The sequence below is a fragment of the Psilocybe cubensis genome, chromosome 5 (assembly GCF_017499595.1).
Source record: "Psilocybe cubensis strain MGC-MH-2018 chromosome 5, whole genome shotgun sequence".
NCBI classification, from domain to species: Eukaryota; Fungi; Basidiomycota; class Agaricomycetes; order Agaricales; family Agrocybaceae; genus Psilocybe; species Psilocybe cubensis.
This window is the reverse complement of record NC_063003.1, coordinates 2,779,828-2,796,114: the sequence shown is the minus strand read 5'-3', so window position 1 is coordinate 2,796,114 and position 16,287 is coordinate 2,779,828. Positions and strand designations below refer to the sequence as shown.

General features: G+C 46.0%; 8 protein-coding genes across 8 annotated transcripts; 2 read left to right on the top strand and 6 right to left on the bottom strand.

Moving 5' to 3' along the window:
• Window positions 1-943: 943 nt before the first annotated feature.
• On the top strand, window positions 944-1,513 carry JR316_0006335 (Succinate dehydrogenase assembly factor 3, mitochondrial; the record flags this gene model as incomplete). The annotated part of the gene is made up of 4 exons (XM_047892084.1): window positions 944-1,035; window positions 1,088-1,167; window positions 1,219-1,361; window positions 1,415-1,513. 4 exons carry the CDS (start codon window positions 944-946, stop codon window positions 1,511-1,513), a joined length of 414 nt encoding a protein of 137 aa, XP_047749433.1.
• A 474-nt stretch (window positions 1,514-1,987) lies between these two features.
• JR316_0006334 (Cyanate hydratase) lies at window positions 1,988-2,732 on the top strand (the record flags this gene model as incomplete). The annotated part of the gene is made up of 5 exons (XM_047892083.1): window positions 1,988-2,005; window positions 2,066-2,218; window positions 2,276-2,428; window positions 2,483-2,512; window positions 2,568-2,732. The coding sequence occupies 5 exons, from the start codon at window positions 1,988-1,990 to the stop codon at window positions 2,730-2,732; spliced, it is 519 nt and encodes a 172-aa protein (XP_047749432.1).
• An 833-nt stretch (window positions 2,733-3,565) lies between these two features.
• JR316_0006333 (uncharacterized protein) lies at window positions 3,566-5,780 on the bottom strand (the record flags this gene model as incomplete). Its single annotated transcript, XM_047892082.1, has 3 exons — window positions 3,566-4,267; window positions 4,337-5,413; window positions 5,475-5,780. The coding sequence occupies 3 exons, from the start codon at window positions 5,778-5,780 to the stop codon at window positions 3,566-3,568; spliced, it is 2,085 nt and encodes a 694-aa protein (XP_047749431.1).
• A 1,061-nt stretch (window positions 5,781-6,841) lies between these two features.
• JR316_0006332 (uncharacterized protein) lies at window positions 6,842-7,609 on the bottom strand (the record flags this gene model as incomplete). Its single annotated transcript, XM_047892081.1, has 1 exon — window positions 6,842-7,609. One exon carries the CDS (start codon window positions 7,607-7,609, stop codon window positions 6,842-6,844), a length of 768 nt encoding a protein of 255 aa, XP_047749430.1.
• A 1,118-nt stretch (window positions 7,610-8,727) lies between these two features.
• On the bottom strand, window positions 8,728-12,533 carry JR316_0006331 (Tubulin beta-2 chain; the record flags this gene model as incomplete). The annotated part of the gene is made up of 22 exons (XM_047892080.1): window positions 8,728-8,921; window positions 8,976-9,182; window positions 9,242-9,384; window positions 9,445-9,628; window positions 9,687-9,892; window positions 9,949-9,985; window positions 10,042-10,210; window positions 10,267-10,446; window positions 10,510-10,582; window positions 10,971-11,005; window positions 11,072-11,087; window positions 11,152-11,255; window positions 11,312-11,374; window positions 11,437-11,518; window positions 11,552-11,598; window positions 11,738-11,743; window positions 11,803-11,854; window positions 12,009-12,097; window positions 12,150-12,192; window positions 12,247-12,308; window positions 12,358-12,418; window positions 12,469-12,533. 22 exons carry the CDS (start codon window positions 12,531-12,533, stop codon window positions 8,728-8,730), a joined length of 2,118 nt encoding a protein of 705 aa, XP_047749429.1.
• Window positions 12,534-12,537: 4 nt separating this feature from the next.
• On the bottom strand, window positions 12,538-13,465 carry JR316_0006330 (Tubulin beta-2 chain; the record flags this gene model as incomplete). The annotated part of the gene is made up of 6 exons (XM_047892079.1): window positions 12,538-12,615; window positions 12,680-12,933; window positions 13,049-13,136; window positions 13,191-13,286; window positions 13,339-13,374; window positions 13,430-13,465. The coding sequence occupies 6 exons, from the start codon at window positions 13,463-13,465 to the stop codon at window positions 12,538-12,540; spliced, it is 588 nt and encodes a 195-aa protein (XP_047749428.1).
• A 493-nt stretch (window positions 13,466-13,958) lies between these two features.
• JR316_0006329 (uncharacterized protein) lies at window positions 13,959-14,767 on the bottom strand (the record flags this gene model as incomplete). The annotated part of the gene is made up of 6 exons (XM_047892078.1): window positions 13,959-14,018; window positions 14,071-14,151; window positions 14,210-14,293; window positions 14,345-14,434; window positions 14,487-14,630; window positions 14,693-14,767. 6 exons carry the CDS (start codon window positions 14,765-14,767, stop codon window positions 13,959-13,961), a joined length of 534 nt encoding a protein of 177 aa, XP_047749427.1.
• Window positions 14,768-15,308: 541 nt separating this feature from the next.
• JR316_0006328 (uncharacterized protein) lies at window positions 15,309-16,075 on the bottom strand (the record flags this gene model as incomplete). The annotated part of the gene is made up of 2 exons (XM_047892077.1): window positions 15,309-15,597; window positions 15,669-16,075. 2 exons carry the CDS (start codon window positions 16,073-16,075, stop codon window positions 15,309-15,311), a joined length of 696 nt encoding a protein of 231 aa, XP_047749426.1.
• Window positions 16,076-16,287: the final 212 nt, after the last annotated feature.

The window sequence follows — 16,287 nt, the reverse complement described above, 5'->3', positions numbered from 1 at the left end:
CTGCTTTACGGTGTTATAGATCATAACGGCATTTAATATACGCAGAATTACCTAGAAGAGGGACACATAGCTATCCTTCAAGGTAGCAATAACAAGATATGGCCCAATTAAATGTGAATATGGCACAATAATGGAGATATCTAAAGGAGTACCAATACGGTGAGCATTGTGCGGATATTATTAGTCCCGATAAACTTTCATTTCTTGAGCATGGAGTTACTCCCAAAGACAGTCCATTTGGGGTGTGTATGGTACCAAGCTCTGCTTCATGTCAGGATTTGCTGAAAAATGTGGATCATGAAATTAGAACCTAACACTTCCAAATCCCAAGAAAATTGTTGATCATATGCCAATATAGTGCTTTTTGGCGTGTCCTGGCGTGTGTCCGCCTTTTCGATCCAAGGTAGTCGCAGTCGTGTCTCGGTCGCGTCGGATGTGTTCATGTCATGTGATTTAACAGACCGATCACGTTTCAAAATAAAGGCCTGTATTTGCATCCATTTTAAGTAAAATTAACTGATAGGAAAACCACTATATACTCATGATAAAATAACTTGCCAGCTTCTGCCACAAAAAGCTTAAAACCAGCCAGTTATCTTATTCCCAGTGAAGGTCACAAATTTGAAACCGAGCGGAAATCAAATTTGTTGAGCCAGAAAGGGCGCGTCTGCCCGGCAGAACCCGAGCTTAGTCTTTTAAAAAAACATATATTTAGGTATATAAAAGGTTTATATACACGGCAGTACTTTTAAAATTTGAGCAAGTGCCTGTTATCTTTGAGCCGAGGTGCCGCAACACAGCCACATTTGCCCACAGTACAAGTCTGATTTCGCGCGCCGAAATCAGCCGAATCTCAAGTTTTCATTCTCCGCCAGAATTCCTCACGGACCTAGTCGCTCCCGAATTCTTGCGCTCACCACCGTGTCAACAACTTTACTTCAAAATGCGATCTACTTTAATTAGGCTGGCGGAATCTGTGTCGAAGGCACCTCTGAATCTGACGGACGCCAGTGCAATGTTATACCCTCCTATTCCGTACGCCTCCGGATCTAGTTGTCGAGGTAGCGTGGGCTGACATTTGCAGCAGACTGTACAGACGACTGCTGCGTTCACACCGTAATTTGCCATCAGATATGCGTAGTTTGGGAGACGACTATGTCAAGTCAGGTGTGTTGATATTCTTGGTTGGCCTGCTGCGAAAGCTCACACAGGTTATAGAGTTCCGACGGCACAAAGAAGTCACGAACCCCGTACACATCATGGGATTCCTTTCGCAATGGAAAATGTACCTCGACGAGTTACCCACAAAACCTAACGAAGATTACAAAGGGAAACGGCTGGATCCCACAGTTTTTGAAAAGGTGTGTAATCCAACCTTTCGAGTCGCACCCTTTATTAATATCCCCATCCTTAGATGTCCCCAGAGCAGCTCGGTCAGTTGTACGAGCTTATGCATGCCGCGAAGGACGTGTGGAAGCCAGTTACACCCGAAGATGGAACAGAGAAACCCTGATATCTTAATGAAAAATGCGGATACCCACCCCTCCATCTTCATTTCTGAGAATGAACTACGTGAAGACTCGGAACACGTCAAGCCGATTGTGGGCATCCATCATGTTCCCTTGTATGCATGGCGGCGCGTACCCACCTTATTTTGGGTTTGTAGCTTACATGGGCATTTCGACGCGCTCCTCCAGAATATATTGCCGACCGCCCATCCAGAAACACCCGTACCCGGATAACCCCATGTCTCATACAGTCCTCCCAAGCCATCACGTGTACGAGATAGAGCGTGTTGGAGTGTACAAGACTCTTTCCGGAGGGCCCCGTTTCATTTTCCATACCCCCCAATTCTGTTCATGTGGTCTCGTCTAACAATGAATCCACGAGCCTTATCAGTCGTTTCGGGTTCCTTATATTAACCATCGGTTTTGAGTCTTCCAATTGTTTCTTTCTCTCACTCATTCGTAAATTGTGAATTGCAAAGATGTCTTCAGCAACTCCCGTATGTTGACTTTGCGTACGATCATCTCTGGGACCTGACCGGGTTCACACCGTTTACCAGACTGTCGCGACCAACAACTCGCCTTACGCCGATTTACCAGCTATTAGCTCCGTTCTATTCGAGGCAAAGGCAAAGAAGGGCCTTACCTTTGATCAGATTGCGAAACAAATAGGAAGGGATGAGGTCTGGCTTGCGGCTGCCTTCTACGGCCAAGTGAGTATTGCAATAAATATCCATGTTGTGTCCCTACCTCATGGTTCTGTGCTGTAGGCCAAATTTACCACAGAAGAGCTGAAAAAGGTTGCTGAAGTGCTCGACATCTCATCAGCATCTGCTCTTAGCGAGATCGGTGACCACTGGTGGCCAAACAGAGGGCTGGGCCCGATGCCCCCACAGGACCCTGTGATCTACAGGCTGTACGAGGTACATAACCCGCGTCTTCTCCACATGTTGGTTAATTCTCATCGGTAATTCAAGGGTGTTTTGGTGTACGGACATGCTATCAAGGTGGGTTGTTGCTTTAACGTGTGCAATATCATTGATTTCTCATCCCATTTTTTAGGCTATTATTCATGAAAAGGTATGGCTTTTTGAAGAGTTCGTAATGACCACCATTCATCTGCATAAACAGTTCGGTGATGGGATCATGTCCATGATCGACTGCAAGATCGACATTGAAAAGAAGCCTGATCCCAAAGGCGATCGTGTCGTTTTAAGTTTCGAGTAAGCTGTTCTGTTCGTGTCTTCATTCGAGAATGCTAATATGAAGCATAATCATAGTGGAAAGTTCCTTCCCTATGCCAAATGGTAGATGTAGAATAGTACCAAACACGTTGTATTTCTCAAATCAATTGTATCCAACTTTCGCTCCATGTATGGTTGGATATCTTATTTCCTGTACAAGTTTTTAGCTCAGTGTCCTGATAATAAGTGGGTGATGGATGAAGGTGACCACTTCATCTGCCTAGCATAGACAATTGGTAGAGGTGCGGACGTGTAGGCTTCTAGTCAGCTTACCAACAGGTATGGTTGGTAGCTCTGCGTAGAGAATAGGAAGATGCGTGATTATCAAATACAGTGCTTCTTCCTGCGGGATGAATTACTAGCTGTAAATGTTATACAATTTCTTCGAATCAAAGATGAACGACTTGAGTAAGATTGAATTACCAGATGCAGAATCCGATTCTGATTTCAAGTACCCGTCAGCTAGGAAAACACCAGTTAGTCGAAAAGATGAGAATGCTCAGCACACGAATCTGGAAATTCGATATGTAACAATACAAAAAGATGGCGAAAAAGACGTACGCTACAAAGGGAACTCATGCAGGAAAATAGAGCAGGCAGACGAGAAGAGTCCACTACAAAAAACCCAAGCAGCCTTAACAAAAAAGAAAAAGAAAAAAACAGACTGGCAATGAACCAAAAAAAGCGCCCCACAATCTGCTAGGTCAACCTCGCGCAGAAACAAGGAAACAAACAATATGCGAAAAGAAAAAAAGAAAAAGGAGAGAAAAAGAACGAAAGAAATACGAAAGGAAAAGATAGAGCAGTGGTCATAGTTCAAGTCCACCCTTCGGTACACTTTTTATCAGGCCGTCTGCTATTCCGCCCTTTGCAGTCCATCTTTCCACAGTCCTGACAGCCGTTCGTGCAGAAGGAGCGACCTCCTTTGCCCTTGCACTCTTGTGAGCCGCACTTGCAACAGTGGCGAGGGCTGCGCTTGTTGTGCTGCACCGTAACCATCTGTGTAGCGCCCGGTAGGCCATTCACAGCACCCATCTGCTGTTGCTGGAGCTGAGGTGGCTGTTGAGGCTGCTGTGGCTGTTGCTGAGGTTGCTGTGGCATGCCGGAGGAGGGAACCATCCCAGACGGGCCGGCTTGCATCAACGTCCCGTTCACGATATGATGCGGCATGTATGCATACGGTGTGAAAGGGTAGGCGTATGGGTTGTAGTTTGGTATGGCTTGCAGCATCTGTGGGGGTTGCGGAGACATCACCGTGACCCCCTGAGGCGTCGGGGGCGCGGCCGCAGATGGTGTCGGCGTTGGTTGAGTAGGGGCAGGCGCCGTCGATGGCGCTGCCGCTACCGAAGGTCCTGGTGTAGGCCCGCCTGATGACGTAGCAGAACCAGACGCTGGAGAAGGTTGCGGCTGCGCAGATATAGGGGTGGTTGAGGCACCATTAACTGTCGGATTCTTGGCCTGAGTTTCGACCGTTGCTGTGTTTTCTTTCCACGCATCGCCATATGCATCTGAGAACGCCTATAGATTGTTTTTTTATTCGTCAGTATTCATGTATTTTCTGGCATCTACGTATATGTAACGGCGCACATTTGTGGATAGTGTTTGTGTCTGGCTCGAATCGGCCTGATCTTGGCCGTTTACCCCGTCGTCCTCAGCGTTACTCATCTCGTGATCCTCATCTTCTCCATCTTCCATTTTATCGCCTTCTTGGTCATTTTCTTGGACTTGACCGTCTTGAATCGGTGCTGGCGGCGGCGGCGGAGGGGGAGGCAAGACGACCGGCTTGCTTTGAGGAGCGATAGCAATGCTCTCGGCGGGTGTATCAGTCGCTTTCGTCTGAACGGACCAAATGAGTCGGAGGATAACATCCTTCTTCAACCCCGACCTTAAAGCACCCATAACCAGATGCCATAAACCGCTGCTGACACCCATCGCTTTCCAATTCCACACATTTGGCCCGCTCCCTGCATCCGCGTCTCCATTCAAGAGCTTAGCAGGAAATTCATCTTTCAACAACAAAGGCAAAGATCGTAAGATCGAAGAATCTGTCGACGCGTATTTGCGGCCCTCGGGAGATCCGGTGGCAGCGATGCATGTAGGCGAACGACACACGTATTCGCAGCCTACAATGAAGAAGGGGCGTTCGATGTCGTAGATTTTGACTGGCCCTGAGCTGATACGGCCTTTGTTGATAAGTGGGGCGGAACAACTTGGGCACGCGATTCCGTTGAACACCAGTGGTTGTGGATCCCAATACAAGAAGCGATGTTCTGAGGGGGTGCGAGCAGTAGATGCTGAGGCAGTGAGCGAGAAATACGCGGGGCTTGAGGGCAACCAGAATGTTTTGAGAATAGAATAGAGGGATGGGATGGGTTGCATTTGTGACGGATTCGGTGCCAAGGAGACCAAGTGAGATTTGAAGGCTTCTTCGACAGTTGGACCTGCGCTGGATACTGGGTTTGGGGCTGCCAGAGCTGCAAGCAGCGTGCTGAGGAATGCATTTGGGTTGGTACGCGCCAGGTCAGCCCATTCATTGTCACCAGCCAAAGACGGATCGATTTGGAACATCGGAGCAGCTGCAGCTGCAGCTACAGCAGGTGGTATTGGTGCGCTGATAGAGTATCCGTAAGGCATAGGTGGGTAAGCTACACCAGGATATTGAACCTGCATGCAACGATCTCGTTGAATTCCAAAAGAGAAGAAAGGTGAAGATCCTGTTACTCACCACCTGTGGAACACCCACCGTCCTCTCTCTTTTAACCCTAGGCCCAACAGATCCCGCTGGAAACCCATCCTTTCTCGGTCTCCCTACAGGCCTCTTGGGCTTTGGAGGTAACGGCCCTCCTGCTAACAGATTCTTCTTCGTGCTCCCTTTTGGTCGCCCTGGCCGCCTCTTGATTGGTGTCCCGTCAGGATTGAGAACCGCGGTGCTTGTTGAAGGATCATCCTGATTCCTCTGTTCTTCAGGGACGCCATTGTGGTCGTGGTTCAGCGCGGGGTCAAAAACATGCTGATGGATTGAATTATCCATCGAGGACGTAAAAAATAGATTGAAAAACCCGAAAATTGCAGTTTATGATCTAGCTTTGCCTGAAAACAAAACAAATGCGAAACATTCATCACTCTCAAAATTTTCGCGAAATACGATGAACGCACTCACATATATGTTAGAGATGAACCTTCCTCGTTATAATTGACGGAGATTATTGCCAACCTGCTGCCTTTGTATCACAGCTGGAAGGAGAATGAGTAAATGCTTTGTTTTGCCGACGCTAAGTCGTGGTGTGAGAAAGAAAAGGGAGATAAATTCCGAGAAACTCCGACGGCAAGTTCCTAATCATTATTTAATTTAAGTCGCAATTTAAAGCTCCGACTCTTCCAGCAGCCTGACAGGTTCGGGCACGATAGGGGTTGAGTACGACGTATTATCATCGTGACGTTGATTTTCAGTTAGAACGAAGGCTCTTCAGCGGTACGTATAGCCAACAAAGACTCTTGAGGTTATTCTGAGAATTACAGCACAGATGTGGTTGTAACCAAACTACTTGAACAGTTCAACATTGGAATTCTCACCTATTCTCACCCAGGATGTGAAAGAGCAAGAAGGTCTGGAATGTAATGTGAAGTTGTCTGCATGAGAAGAGAAGCACTGTCAACCCTTCCCAACACGACGCTACGATAATTCTTATAAGACCATGACTGTGTCAGCGGAGGAAGTATAAGCCACTCCTTTTCAATATCCGAAAGATAACGGCCTAGCGGGACTTTGGTATGTCATTGCAGCTATCTATTGCGCAAGCCCGCGGCCCACGACGCACTTATCGGGGAGCAATAGTACATGAAATTAACGGACGAGTAAGTCGGATTTGTTCGTGCGATTGCGCTTGATATATATTGAGAATAGGCTGTCTCGTTCATTTTAATATTGAATTCAGAAGAATGGGCTAAACATATTTTACCGTGCAAGGAAAAAGTCTAGTCGATGGGTAAATGTGTCATTGATTTCATTTCAGAATCATGAGGCTCGTGTGTGGATGTAGCGAAGGATGAGTCGTAACGCGTAAATATTAACAAGGAAGTATCAAGTATCAATCATTGAGTCGGAGGAACTTTGTGAGCACTCAAAGCAGGTGTCGTTAGGTAAGAGAGTGCTCCACTCGAGTCAGTATGCTCAGGTGGCGGAGGTGGAAGAGGTTGATGTAGACGTTGATCGCGATTGGAAGTGACATTCTGATCATCCTCAATCCCACCATAAGCATTAGTATATTCCGACTCGCCTGTTAGATCGGCCGGATGAGTGTGAACATCCCTGCTACTACTAGTTGACTGTTGGTGTTGGTGCTGAGAAGGCTGCTTCTGGCTCTGGTGCTGCTGCTGCGGTGGTGGCAAAAGTGGACTTTGGGAGGGGTTAGCGCTCGGTTCTTGCCCCTGTTGGTACTGCAGTTGCTGGCGATGGTAATCCGACCCCCCAGAGCCTAAATGAGTGATCGATGAGATACCAGCAGTTGAGGGTATTGACAAAGGTCGATCACGCTGTGCCCATCTCCCAGGAGGACGATAAACATTCTCGGTATGCTGATCGACGGTCCGAGGTGTGTATACAAACGGCTCGGGGTTGTATTTTTGGAGGCTCGGGTTGCCGGTACGCATGTGCGGATAAGCGCCCCCGCCTGCGCCGTTTGTGGACGACGGATGGGTGGGAACTGGGAAATTGCCCGACGTTGCAGTCCCCAGAGGTGTACCATTGGGACTAGCAAGAAATACTGGCGGGGGCTTGCGCTGCACCCTCGACTGTGGTCTGCCTTGTGAGTCATACATTCCAACGTCATTATACGCCTGCAAGGGTTGCTGCTGCTGCATCGATAACGGACGTAGAGTGTGCGGGCGCATTTCAGAGACTATTCCTGTTTTTACAGCGTGAGATGTGCGAGAGTTTGAAAGAAGCCAAATTACTTGCTGGGTGCGTCTGGCGGCAATATCGGCCTGGAAGGTTTCCGAGTTACGAGCATACACACGCAGAATACTCCGAGCAAGAATATAACACCAATAGACGCAATGGCAGGAATGAAGAATTGGTCGTGGACCAAATCGCCTGTAGATTCCCTCTTTTCCAGAGTTGCGATAGACGTTGATGATGACCAACTCGTCAAATCGTCATCCTTGAGGCTTCTAGTCCATAATTCTGCCATCGACACTGCATATCCTCGACAACAGGTGGGAGCGAAAAATACGACAAGTTGTAAGCTGCCCACAAGTGACACGAGGACTCGGCTCAGATGGTTCGGGTACATGGAGCGAAAGAGAACATCGACGTTCTGACCAACATTCTTCTTGACGGGCAAATGTCGTCCAAAATTAAGTTAGGTCCCTGAAAGCCTCAAATAGGGTTTCGTTTGCCCGTTACGGCCAACTATTAGCTTCCTACTATTGCCGAGGTACTTACACTAAGGTGAGAGTATTAAAGCGAATCCATACCTGAATGCATCATATAGCTGTATGGTTATTGGTACTAATTGTAGAAGAGGAAGAAACAGGAAGCACAGTAAATTTTGCCGACGGCGGTATCAAATATTCAAGGTCCGACAAGTCACCTGACTACGACGCGCACCCCTATTTGCCACAGATTGTGCTACTATTAGTACTAAAAAGACGTGAGGAAGGCCGAGGACACTGATTGCGTGTTTTTATATTCGAGATACAAGTCTGACAGCTAAAATCCTTAAACATAGTGTTTTCTATGCGTTTATCATGTATTCATTGCTGTAGTGCGGGGAAATCTGTAGGTAGTAGTAGCGGCTTCAATGCAAGGACGCGCGCTAGCGTCAGTTGCTATGAGTCAAAGTATATTTTTCGACCTCCTTCCAAAGAGCTACATCATAAATATGCTCTTCTTATGGGTGAATAACATAAATCACATTTCCCCAACTATCATTTGTCCAAAAGAATACAGTATAATCGCTGCATGGCTCAACTCACTATTAAGCAACAAGACCCATCGCCCTTTGTCCAACCTGACTTATCACATCCGCTATCGTACCCGTACCAATGTATTCTGCCTCTCCAGGACCTTTTGGGAAATCGGGAGGCCGTTGTCCAGCAAGGAAAGTCTCCTTTTGACGTTCAACATATGCCCGGTTCTGAGGTGTCAATGGAACGGCAGGAATGTACATCACTGCATACATAGCCGGGTGAGTACATCACTACAGTGTATAAGCAAGCGACGAACCTGCAGAGTCACCAGTTCCAGTATGTTCTCTTTCCACCGAATGAACGACATCGCAGTGCCAAAAGACCATATCTCCTGGATAGACCTTGGGCACCGAAGTCATGGTCTCATCTAACCTCATGTTTGGGTAGAGCTCAGGAGTAGGTCGGGGCCCGGCGTAGCCACCGTCTCTGGGTATGATACCAGGGAAATCCGGTGTGCTCAGGTCTGTTTGTGACATGACATTTCAATTGGAACGGAAGGTAACGCAAAGTAGTAGAACTCACCGAATTTCCAATTCTTTCCATCGTAAATGTCTGTTGAATCAACCGGGACGAGAGGAGTGAAGAATGGTCGCAGCAGAGTATACGCGTTGGACAACAAGACGTCGGGGAAAACTTTCAATGTGCCTTGGGTTGGCGCTGTTTCGCTGTATACATCCATTAATAAAAGCCAACTATCAGTCCTATACGCAAATAAATCTTTTCACCTCATTGCCAACCACCCCTGGAAGCTTCTAAAAATACTCGACTGGTTAGGCCTTCCATAAAGCGAGCTCCGTGCATCGAGTCGTCCCTCAAGTGCGAAAGGATCATGACTCTTCCAGTCGCCTTTGAAGATCGGTTCAAAGCATCGCCTAAAGGAAGTATCTTCCCAGCGTTCGATGGTACCGCCTACATGAAAAACAGAGAAGCATGTTAGTTAGTCATAATATCATGAGCGCATCATTACCGTCGACATGCGGAGGGTGTAGATCCCAAGAAACTCCAGGTTTACGAATGCGGAACCTGTCTGCGTAAGTCAGTGGTACACTTAAATCCACCCCCTCGAGTGTGGACGCCCTTTCCTGGGATGATACGGTGTAGAGATTGTTAAGCCATACTGTCGCAGCCAGGACGTTTGGGTGAGAGCGTGCTTGAACTTGTGGTTTGGTCCAGCTGGCGGAATCAAGTGAGCCGACGAAAGTAACTGTTAAAATCGAACACCAACTGACTATAGTTGGAAGAACTGCTTGTCGCCTTCAGGTAGTCCTTGATCCTTTGTCAAGCGGACAGCAGGGAGAGATAAGAGCACTCAAGCCGCTTACCTTCCACGGTGGAATTGACGGTTACGAACTCCTTCAATTCTTCTTTCCATTTGATGGCTTGCTCGTCCGGAACGACGTTCCTGATAACCACACTACCCTTTCTCTTAATCTTCTCCACTTCCTCGGAACTTAGATTGTTCAGGTCCGCGAAATCGACTTGTGGAACGTACTGCAAGGCAACAATATAGGGGCATGGAACGAGACCTAGAGCTCAAAACTACTCACATTAGTGCCCTCTTCGATAATCGTCTTCGTCACATTATTCATCTCATGCAATATTTCTGACCATGTCCGTATCGCATTTTTTTCAAAATCAGGATATGATGATGCTATCTGGACTTTCAAGTCAATAAAACGAGCAGGAAGTGACATCTTGGTCTGGAGTTGATAGTAAAACACGAGTTGCTGAGGAAGTGGTGGTTTATCGATAAGAACGTCAATGATATAGTTATGGTAGTCCAAACTTACCTCAGTACGTTCAGTGAGGAGCTGCCGTGGTAAAGCAGGATAAAGGAAAGACCGTCGCTTAAGCTGCCCAGCACTGAGGCACAGGTGAGTGCGATTTTTATACCCATGCTAGTCAGGCCAGCGACCTATTCGGAGCAAGAAGTGCTTTCGGTCCGAGCCTGAATCTAAGTTCTGAGAGTCAGAAATGCCAACTAAGGAATCACAACGGAGACTGATAAATAGACGTTGATCACACGGCCTTGAACGTGGTCTTCTCCAATCGACCCACTAGGTAATTGAGCAACGAATTCCTTTATAGACGCTAATTATAGAGTTCAATGACAATTAAATCGAATGAAAAATAGTATGAGGGAACTGATTGAGACGAGTCAGAATGGGAGCATGAAGCGGATCATATGTTCGATTTTTCCATTTCCTCAGGTCATTCTGCTTGATCGTCATGAACTTCCTCTTCTTCATACTCGAGCTCTTCGGTATCGTTGGTAGCTTCTTGGTACTAAAAGGAGAAAAAAAAAAAGTAAGAACATGTGAAGCCAAACAGGGTACAAGATGTTAAACACACCTGCTGGTATTCAGCACTGTCATCATAAATACGCATGTCAAACAATGTGCAATTTTGAAGGTCCAATTTTGTAGACTTACACAAGGTCCAAGGTATTATTCTCTGCTTCAGAGAATTCCATAACGTCCATGCCTTCTCCAGTGTACCAGTGCAAGAACGCCCTTCGCTTGAACATAGCCGAGAACTATACGAGGGGAAACAGATATTCATATAAACAGCTCCAGCACAGAAAAAACTTACGCTTTCTAGAGTTCGTTTGAAAAGTTCTTGGATAGCGGTTGAATTCGATAGACACGTGGCCGACTGTGATGTAGCACAAAAGGTTGGCACATTCATTCCAAGTATCAATATAATTAAAATCGTACCTGAGTCTGGCCTACTGGAGGCACACGGACAAGTGAGACGGACACATTATCGGGTATCCACCTTGTAGCTTCATCAGCGAACCTAGAAAGAGGGACAGAACGTAACTGTACGCACTCCACGAAATGTTGAGAGTTTTTCTTTTGAAGATCGTGAACTGACACCTAAGCAACAGCCAATGTATGCCAGGGCAGGTTCAAGATTATTTCCAAGATGTGCAGCGCAACGAGGATAAATGGTAGCAAAAAACGTAATTCAACGTTGAGTGCCCAGTTCAAATGAAGCATGACCCGAGGTACATACTTCAGCCTACCAAAAATATAAAGAATGTCATCATGTCCTCAGGCGAGCATCATCGAGACACTTACTTCTCTAGAAGAGATGTCACCACGGAATATAGTAGCAGCCGTAAGGTATCGGCTGTGGCGAGGTTAGCGGATACAAGGACGAGATGCGGAAATGAAATAACGGACCCAAAACGAGGATCACATGCAACCAAAAGATTCCTTCGATCGAATAAGCTAGTATACCAGTTAAAATCCCATAGAAAATCGGAAATGGTCATGAAACAAACGCTTTGGTCAACTCCGATACTGAGTTTTTCTCGAAATGCTTGGCTTTAGGATCGTAGAACGGAGCATAACTGGGCATCAAGAAGTGAAGCTGCAAAAACCATGAGTTAGCAATGCGACTACTAACAAGTACCACGACCTACACGAGGGAAAGGAATAAGATTCATTCCAAGTTTTCGAAGGTCGCTGGGGCAAGAATATCAGTATAAAATACAAGTCGAGATTGTACATAGCACAAACCCATTCAGCTGTCCAGGGAACCTAAGACTTGTACTGACTCCACACATGACTTGAGCTATCAACTAACAAAAAATTTAATATAGTACAGGACTAAACAACAAATGAACTTACATTGTTCAAATCTGGGAAGGCTGGGCTGGGCACCTTCAGGGTGCGAACGCAGATATCATACCTAAGAAAGCTTAATGTTTCGTGATAAAATAATGTAAAGAATGTACTTACAATGCTTCATTATCGATGCAAATCGTAAGATCGCTGTTATCGACCAATTGATGAACAGATAACATTGCGTTATAAGGCTGGTAGTGGCCTCAGTGGACTAGTATCTCGGACGTAAAAGATGCTCACCTCCACAACAGTTTCGGAAACCTTATTGTAATTCGACAGGCTGCTTAAGACAAATCTATATTGAAGAACGAAAGAAGCAGCGTACCTTGGGGGAAGGAATGATAGAAAAGGTGGCCATCATTCTGTCAGGATATTCTTCCCTTAATTTACTGAGCATTAAACTCCCCAATCCTGCACCGGTTCCGCCGCCTAGCGAGTGCAAAATTTGGAACCCTTGCAGTGCATCGCATGATTCAGCTTGAACGCGTACAACATCCTTTATTAATAACGTCAGCGTTTTGGGCGTCTCAAAGAATTGTAAAAATATATGCACCAAAATGGAATCAACAAGTTCAGCGCCTTTGGAGAAAAGTTGAGTGTATAGCTTCTAACAAGGGGAGATTCTTGTTATACCTTCAGTATAATCTATAGGTGTGTTAAGTTTACGAACATTATCGAAGATAATGTAACTTACATCCTTTTGCCCAGTTGTTACCAGCTCCCGGTTCCGCCGTAATAAACGTGTCGGGCCTAAATAGCTTCCCCATGGGACCGCCTCGAAGCTGAAATAACAGTTTAAAATGATTAACAAAAAACAAATTGGCATCCGCACGCACCCTGTTGCACACCCCAGCTTCGAGATCCACCTGTACACTCCTCGGTACAAATCGGGTGCTAGATCCACCGCGGATTTCTTCGAAATAAACTCCCGCCTACGCCCAAGGTTTTCGTAAATTAACCCGATTGCGCGAGAAGGGGTCTCACCCTTTGAAGTTGCAGGGGATCTTTGCCTTGATACGTCTATTTCAGACGACACGTCAATGTCGCGTCACGTAAATGTTGAATAGCTGCTTACTCCAGATTTATCTATTCCATGCTCTGCAAGCAGCATCTGCCAGAATGCGTCCCCAACCTATGCTGGAAGTTCAGACACAATGGGACGCCGAGCATACGGTCTCGACCATCACCTGATTGCCAGCTTGCCCAGCCTTCGCAAGTTAGTTATGTGTTGGAAGTGGATGTGGTACATGGTCGCACACCTGTATATTTACAATCTCGCGACAGGATGACATTTCGATGTAGGAGGATAGAGAAAGTCAGGGGGTAAGAAATTCTGAACTTGTGTGTCGATAATAAACCATTTCAACACAAGACACCTTTCAAAACAAACAATCTGATCCTTACGTAATTGATTGACGTGCCGAGTCACGTCGGGCCCCTATAATTCACGCGACCCGTTAGACCTCACTCCAGTTCCACGCACGCTCAACGTTTATGACTCATTTTTACTAGATTAAGAGAACCAATCATCGATAAAGTGTCCAATGCAAGTGTATTTCTTAAAAAATGAGACTGAAATAGACAAAGAAGAGTCACAAGCGGCACTAAAGTGCATGAAGAAGGAAGCGTTGCTCGTCGGATCCGTCAGCGGGATGCATTTCCACCTGTAGTGAAGATGTGAGTATTTTAAATATAATGATGTAAAGTACTGCTGACATTGGCAACTCCCTGCTGAGCGTCACCGTCTCGTGTTCCGGGAATAGTTTCCCAAAGCAGATCATCATCGACAGCCTTAATCTGCGTGTTGATCATTAGTTATATATTCTGATACAATGTCGGAAAGAACATTACTAACAACATATTGCGGCCCATTGGCACCCGCGCATTCTATGGCGTAGGTTGTTGCTGGGGCCGAAGAAACAGTTGGGAGGAACAAGTTCTAATATTTTGGTCAATTGGCATAGGTAGCTGGAACATTCAAAAGACAGACCGATTCAACGAGATGAACTGTCGTGACAGTTTCCATGAGCTCAACGTTCATGATGTGGTAACCTCCCTGGTCAGCCGTGGTGAGAGTCCACTGTCAGCAGAATTTGAGTTAGGTTTGACTTTGAATCTAATAAATATCTTACAACTCCAAGATTGCCTTGAGGGGGTGCCTTTTCGATAACCGGTACAAATCCTTGACCGACACCTACAAGCTCTCCAGGAAATGCCACGCTCTCAAAAGAGTAGTTCCCCGCAGCAGGAGGGAAGCAAGAGAGGGTCTGAGATGCCTTTCACACATAAAAGTTAAATTAAAACATTCATCGAGCTGACCGATCAGCAGCGAACTCACTGGTGCAGCAGCAGCAATAAGAGCACCATTCAGTGCGATGAAAGCGAGGTTAAGGATCTTGTTGAAGGAGAACATGTTTAAGAGACTTGAGGAGGATCTAGAGGTTGTTGTTGAAATGATACTTAGTTCTGGCGACTTTATAGCGTTTCTTGAGCGTTTCTCCCGGTCAAGTATCATCCATAGTCGTCTGCGTAACGTCGCTCAGAGAATGGGCCGCATGCGATATAAATAGGGACGCAGCACAGTGTCGGGCTCGGATGTGCTGTGCGTCATGAGGTTCTCGCAGGACATGAAAGAAATCGGTCCGAAGTGTAAAAATATCACAACTCATTTTGTATTTCATTCTCAACCAACAAAGATTCGATAGGTGAAAGATGCAGCGCACTTATTTTTCTGAACTTTTGGCACTGTTGGTGCATGCACAGGGGAGGATGTTTGTCCCCATCCCTTATATATTGTCTACACAAGGAAAAAGTTAACCAATTGCGTATGGAAAAATGGCACAGCGTCTGTGGTAATGCATTTGACAGTAATAATAAGTTTGAAACTAATAAGAGAGATCCGACTGCCCTGAGATTGTGCATATTCAGATAACTATCGTGAAAAAGTCAAGTTATTATATATGTAAGAAATTGTAGCCCCGGTTTCTCTTCCTTTCGGTTAACTCGTAGTGGAGCGCAGTGTCCACAAGCTCCCGAGACCAGCATTGGCGTTCTGCGTTTTTGACTCCGTCGTCGTCATAAAACCTGGAAATATCTTTGCATGACGGTCCATAGGGCCTCACTTTTGAGAGGCTTAAGATGCGCGACGAGCCATTTTGAACAATGACGTGAGAAGAGTCCAAGAGTTTCCCATAACAGAGATCCTTCCGATGAATTTTGATTAATGCCAACATCGTTTGGTACCTAAGAGTGATTGAAGTTATACCGTGGATGGGTAATCGTGGTAAAAAAATAGAAGAAAAACTTTAACTCACTGCATCTCTAGTATATCAAGCTCAGTGATGAGGAATCGATCTGGAACACAATACTCAAGTAGCAAGAATTTCACATCTTCACCGTGAATCATGCCCTCGAACAGCCCATAACACAACGGAATAGAGACTCCTTGCATTTCTTTCAGTTTTCCATATGCCCATTCTTCCATATGAAGGTCCAACATTCCAGCAGCATTAGTTGCTAGTTTAACGACGAGGTCGAGGGTGTTCGAGGGACTAGTGCAAGTTGTTGTCAGAGTCGCCAGGAATACTCGCGGACTAGGGGAATGACCCAAAGCCCGGACAATAGTGAGTTGTGAGTTGTGAGGCAAGTCAACGATTTCACAAGACGTAAAACGATGAGTAAATTTGCTCGAGTCGATGAGGTTCAGGTTGACTATAGCCATTAGCTAGATGACTTGACGAGTGATTGGGGGTTTACAGCAGCGGGGAATGGTATAAAGGCCTCTTTTATAACTAGAAGATAACAATGGCACCAGATAAGATGGGCCACAATGCGACGATCAATTTCTTTCGTTGGTTATTCCAGCTAGAAATGCATAGTCGTACATATCCGTATGATGAACTATTAAGTAACCGCGATCAATATGGCACTGTA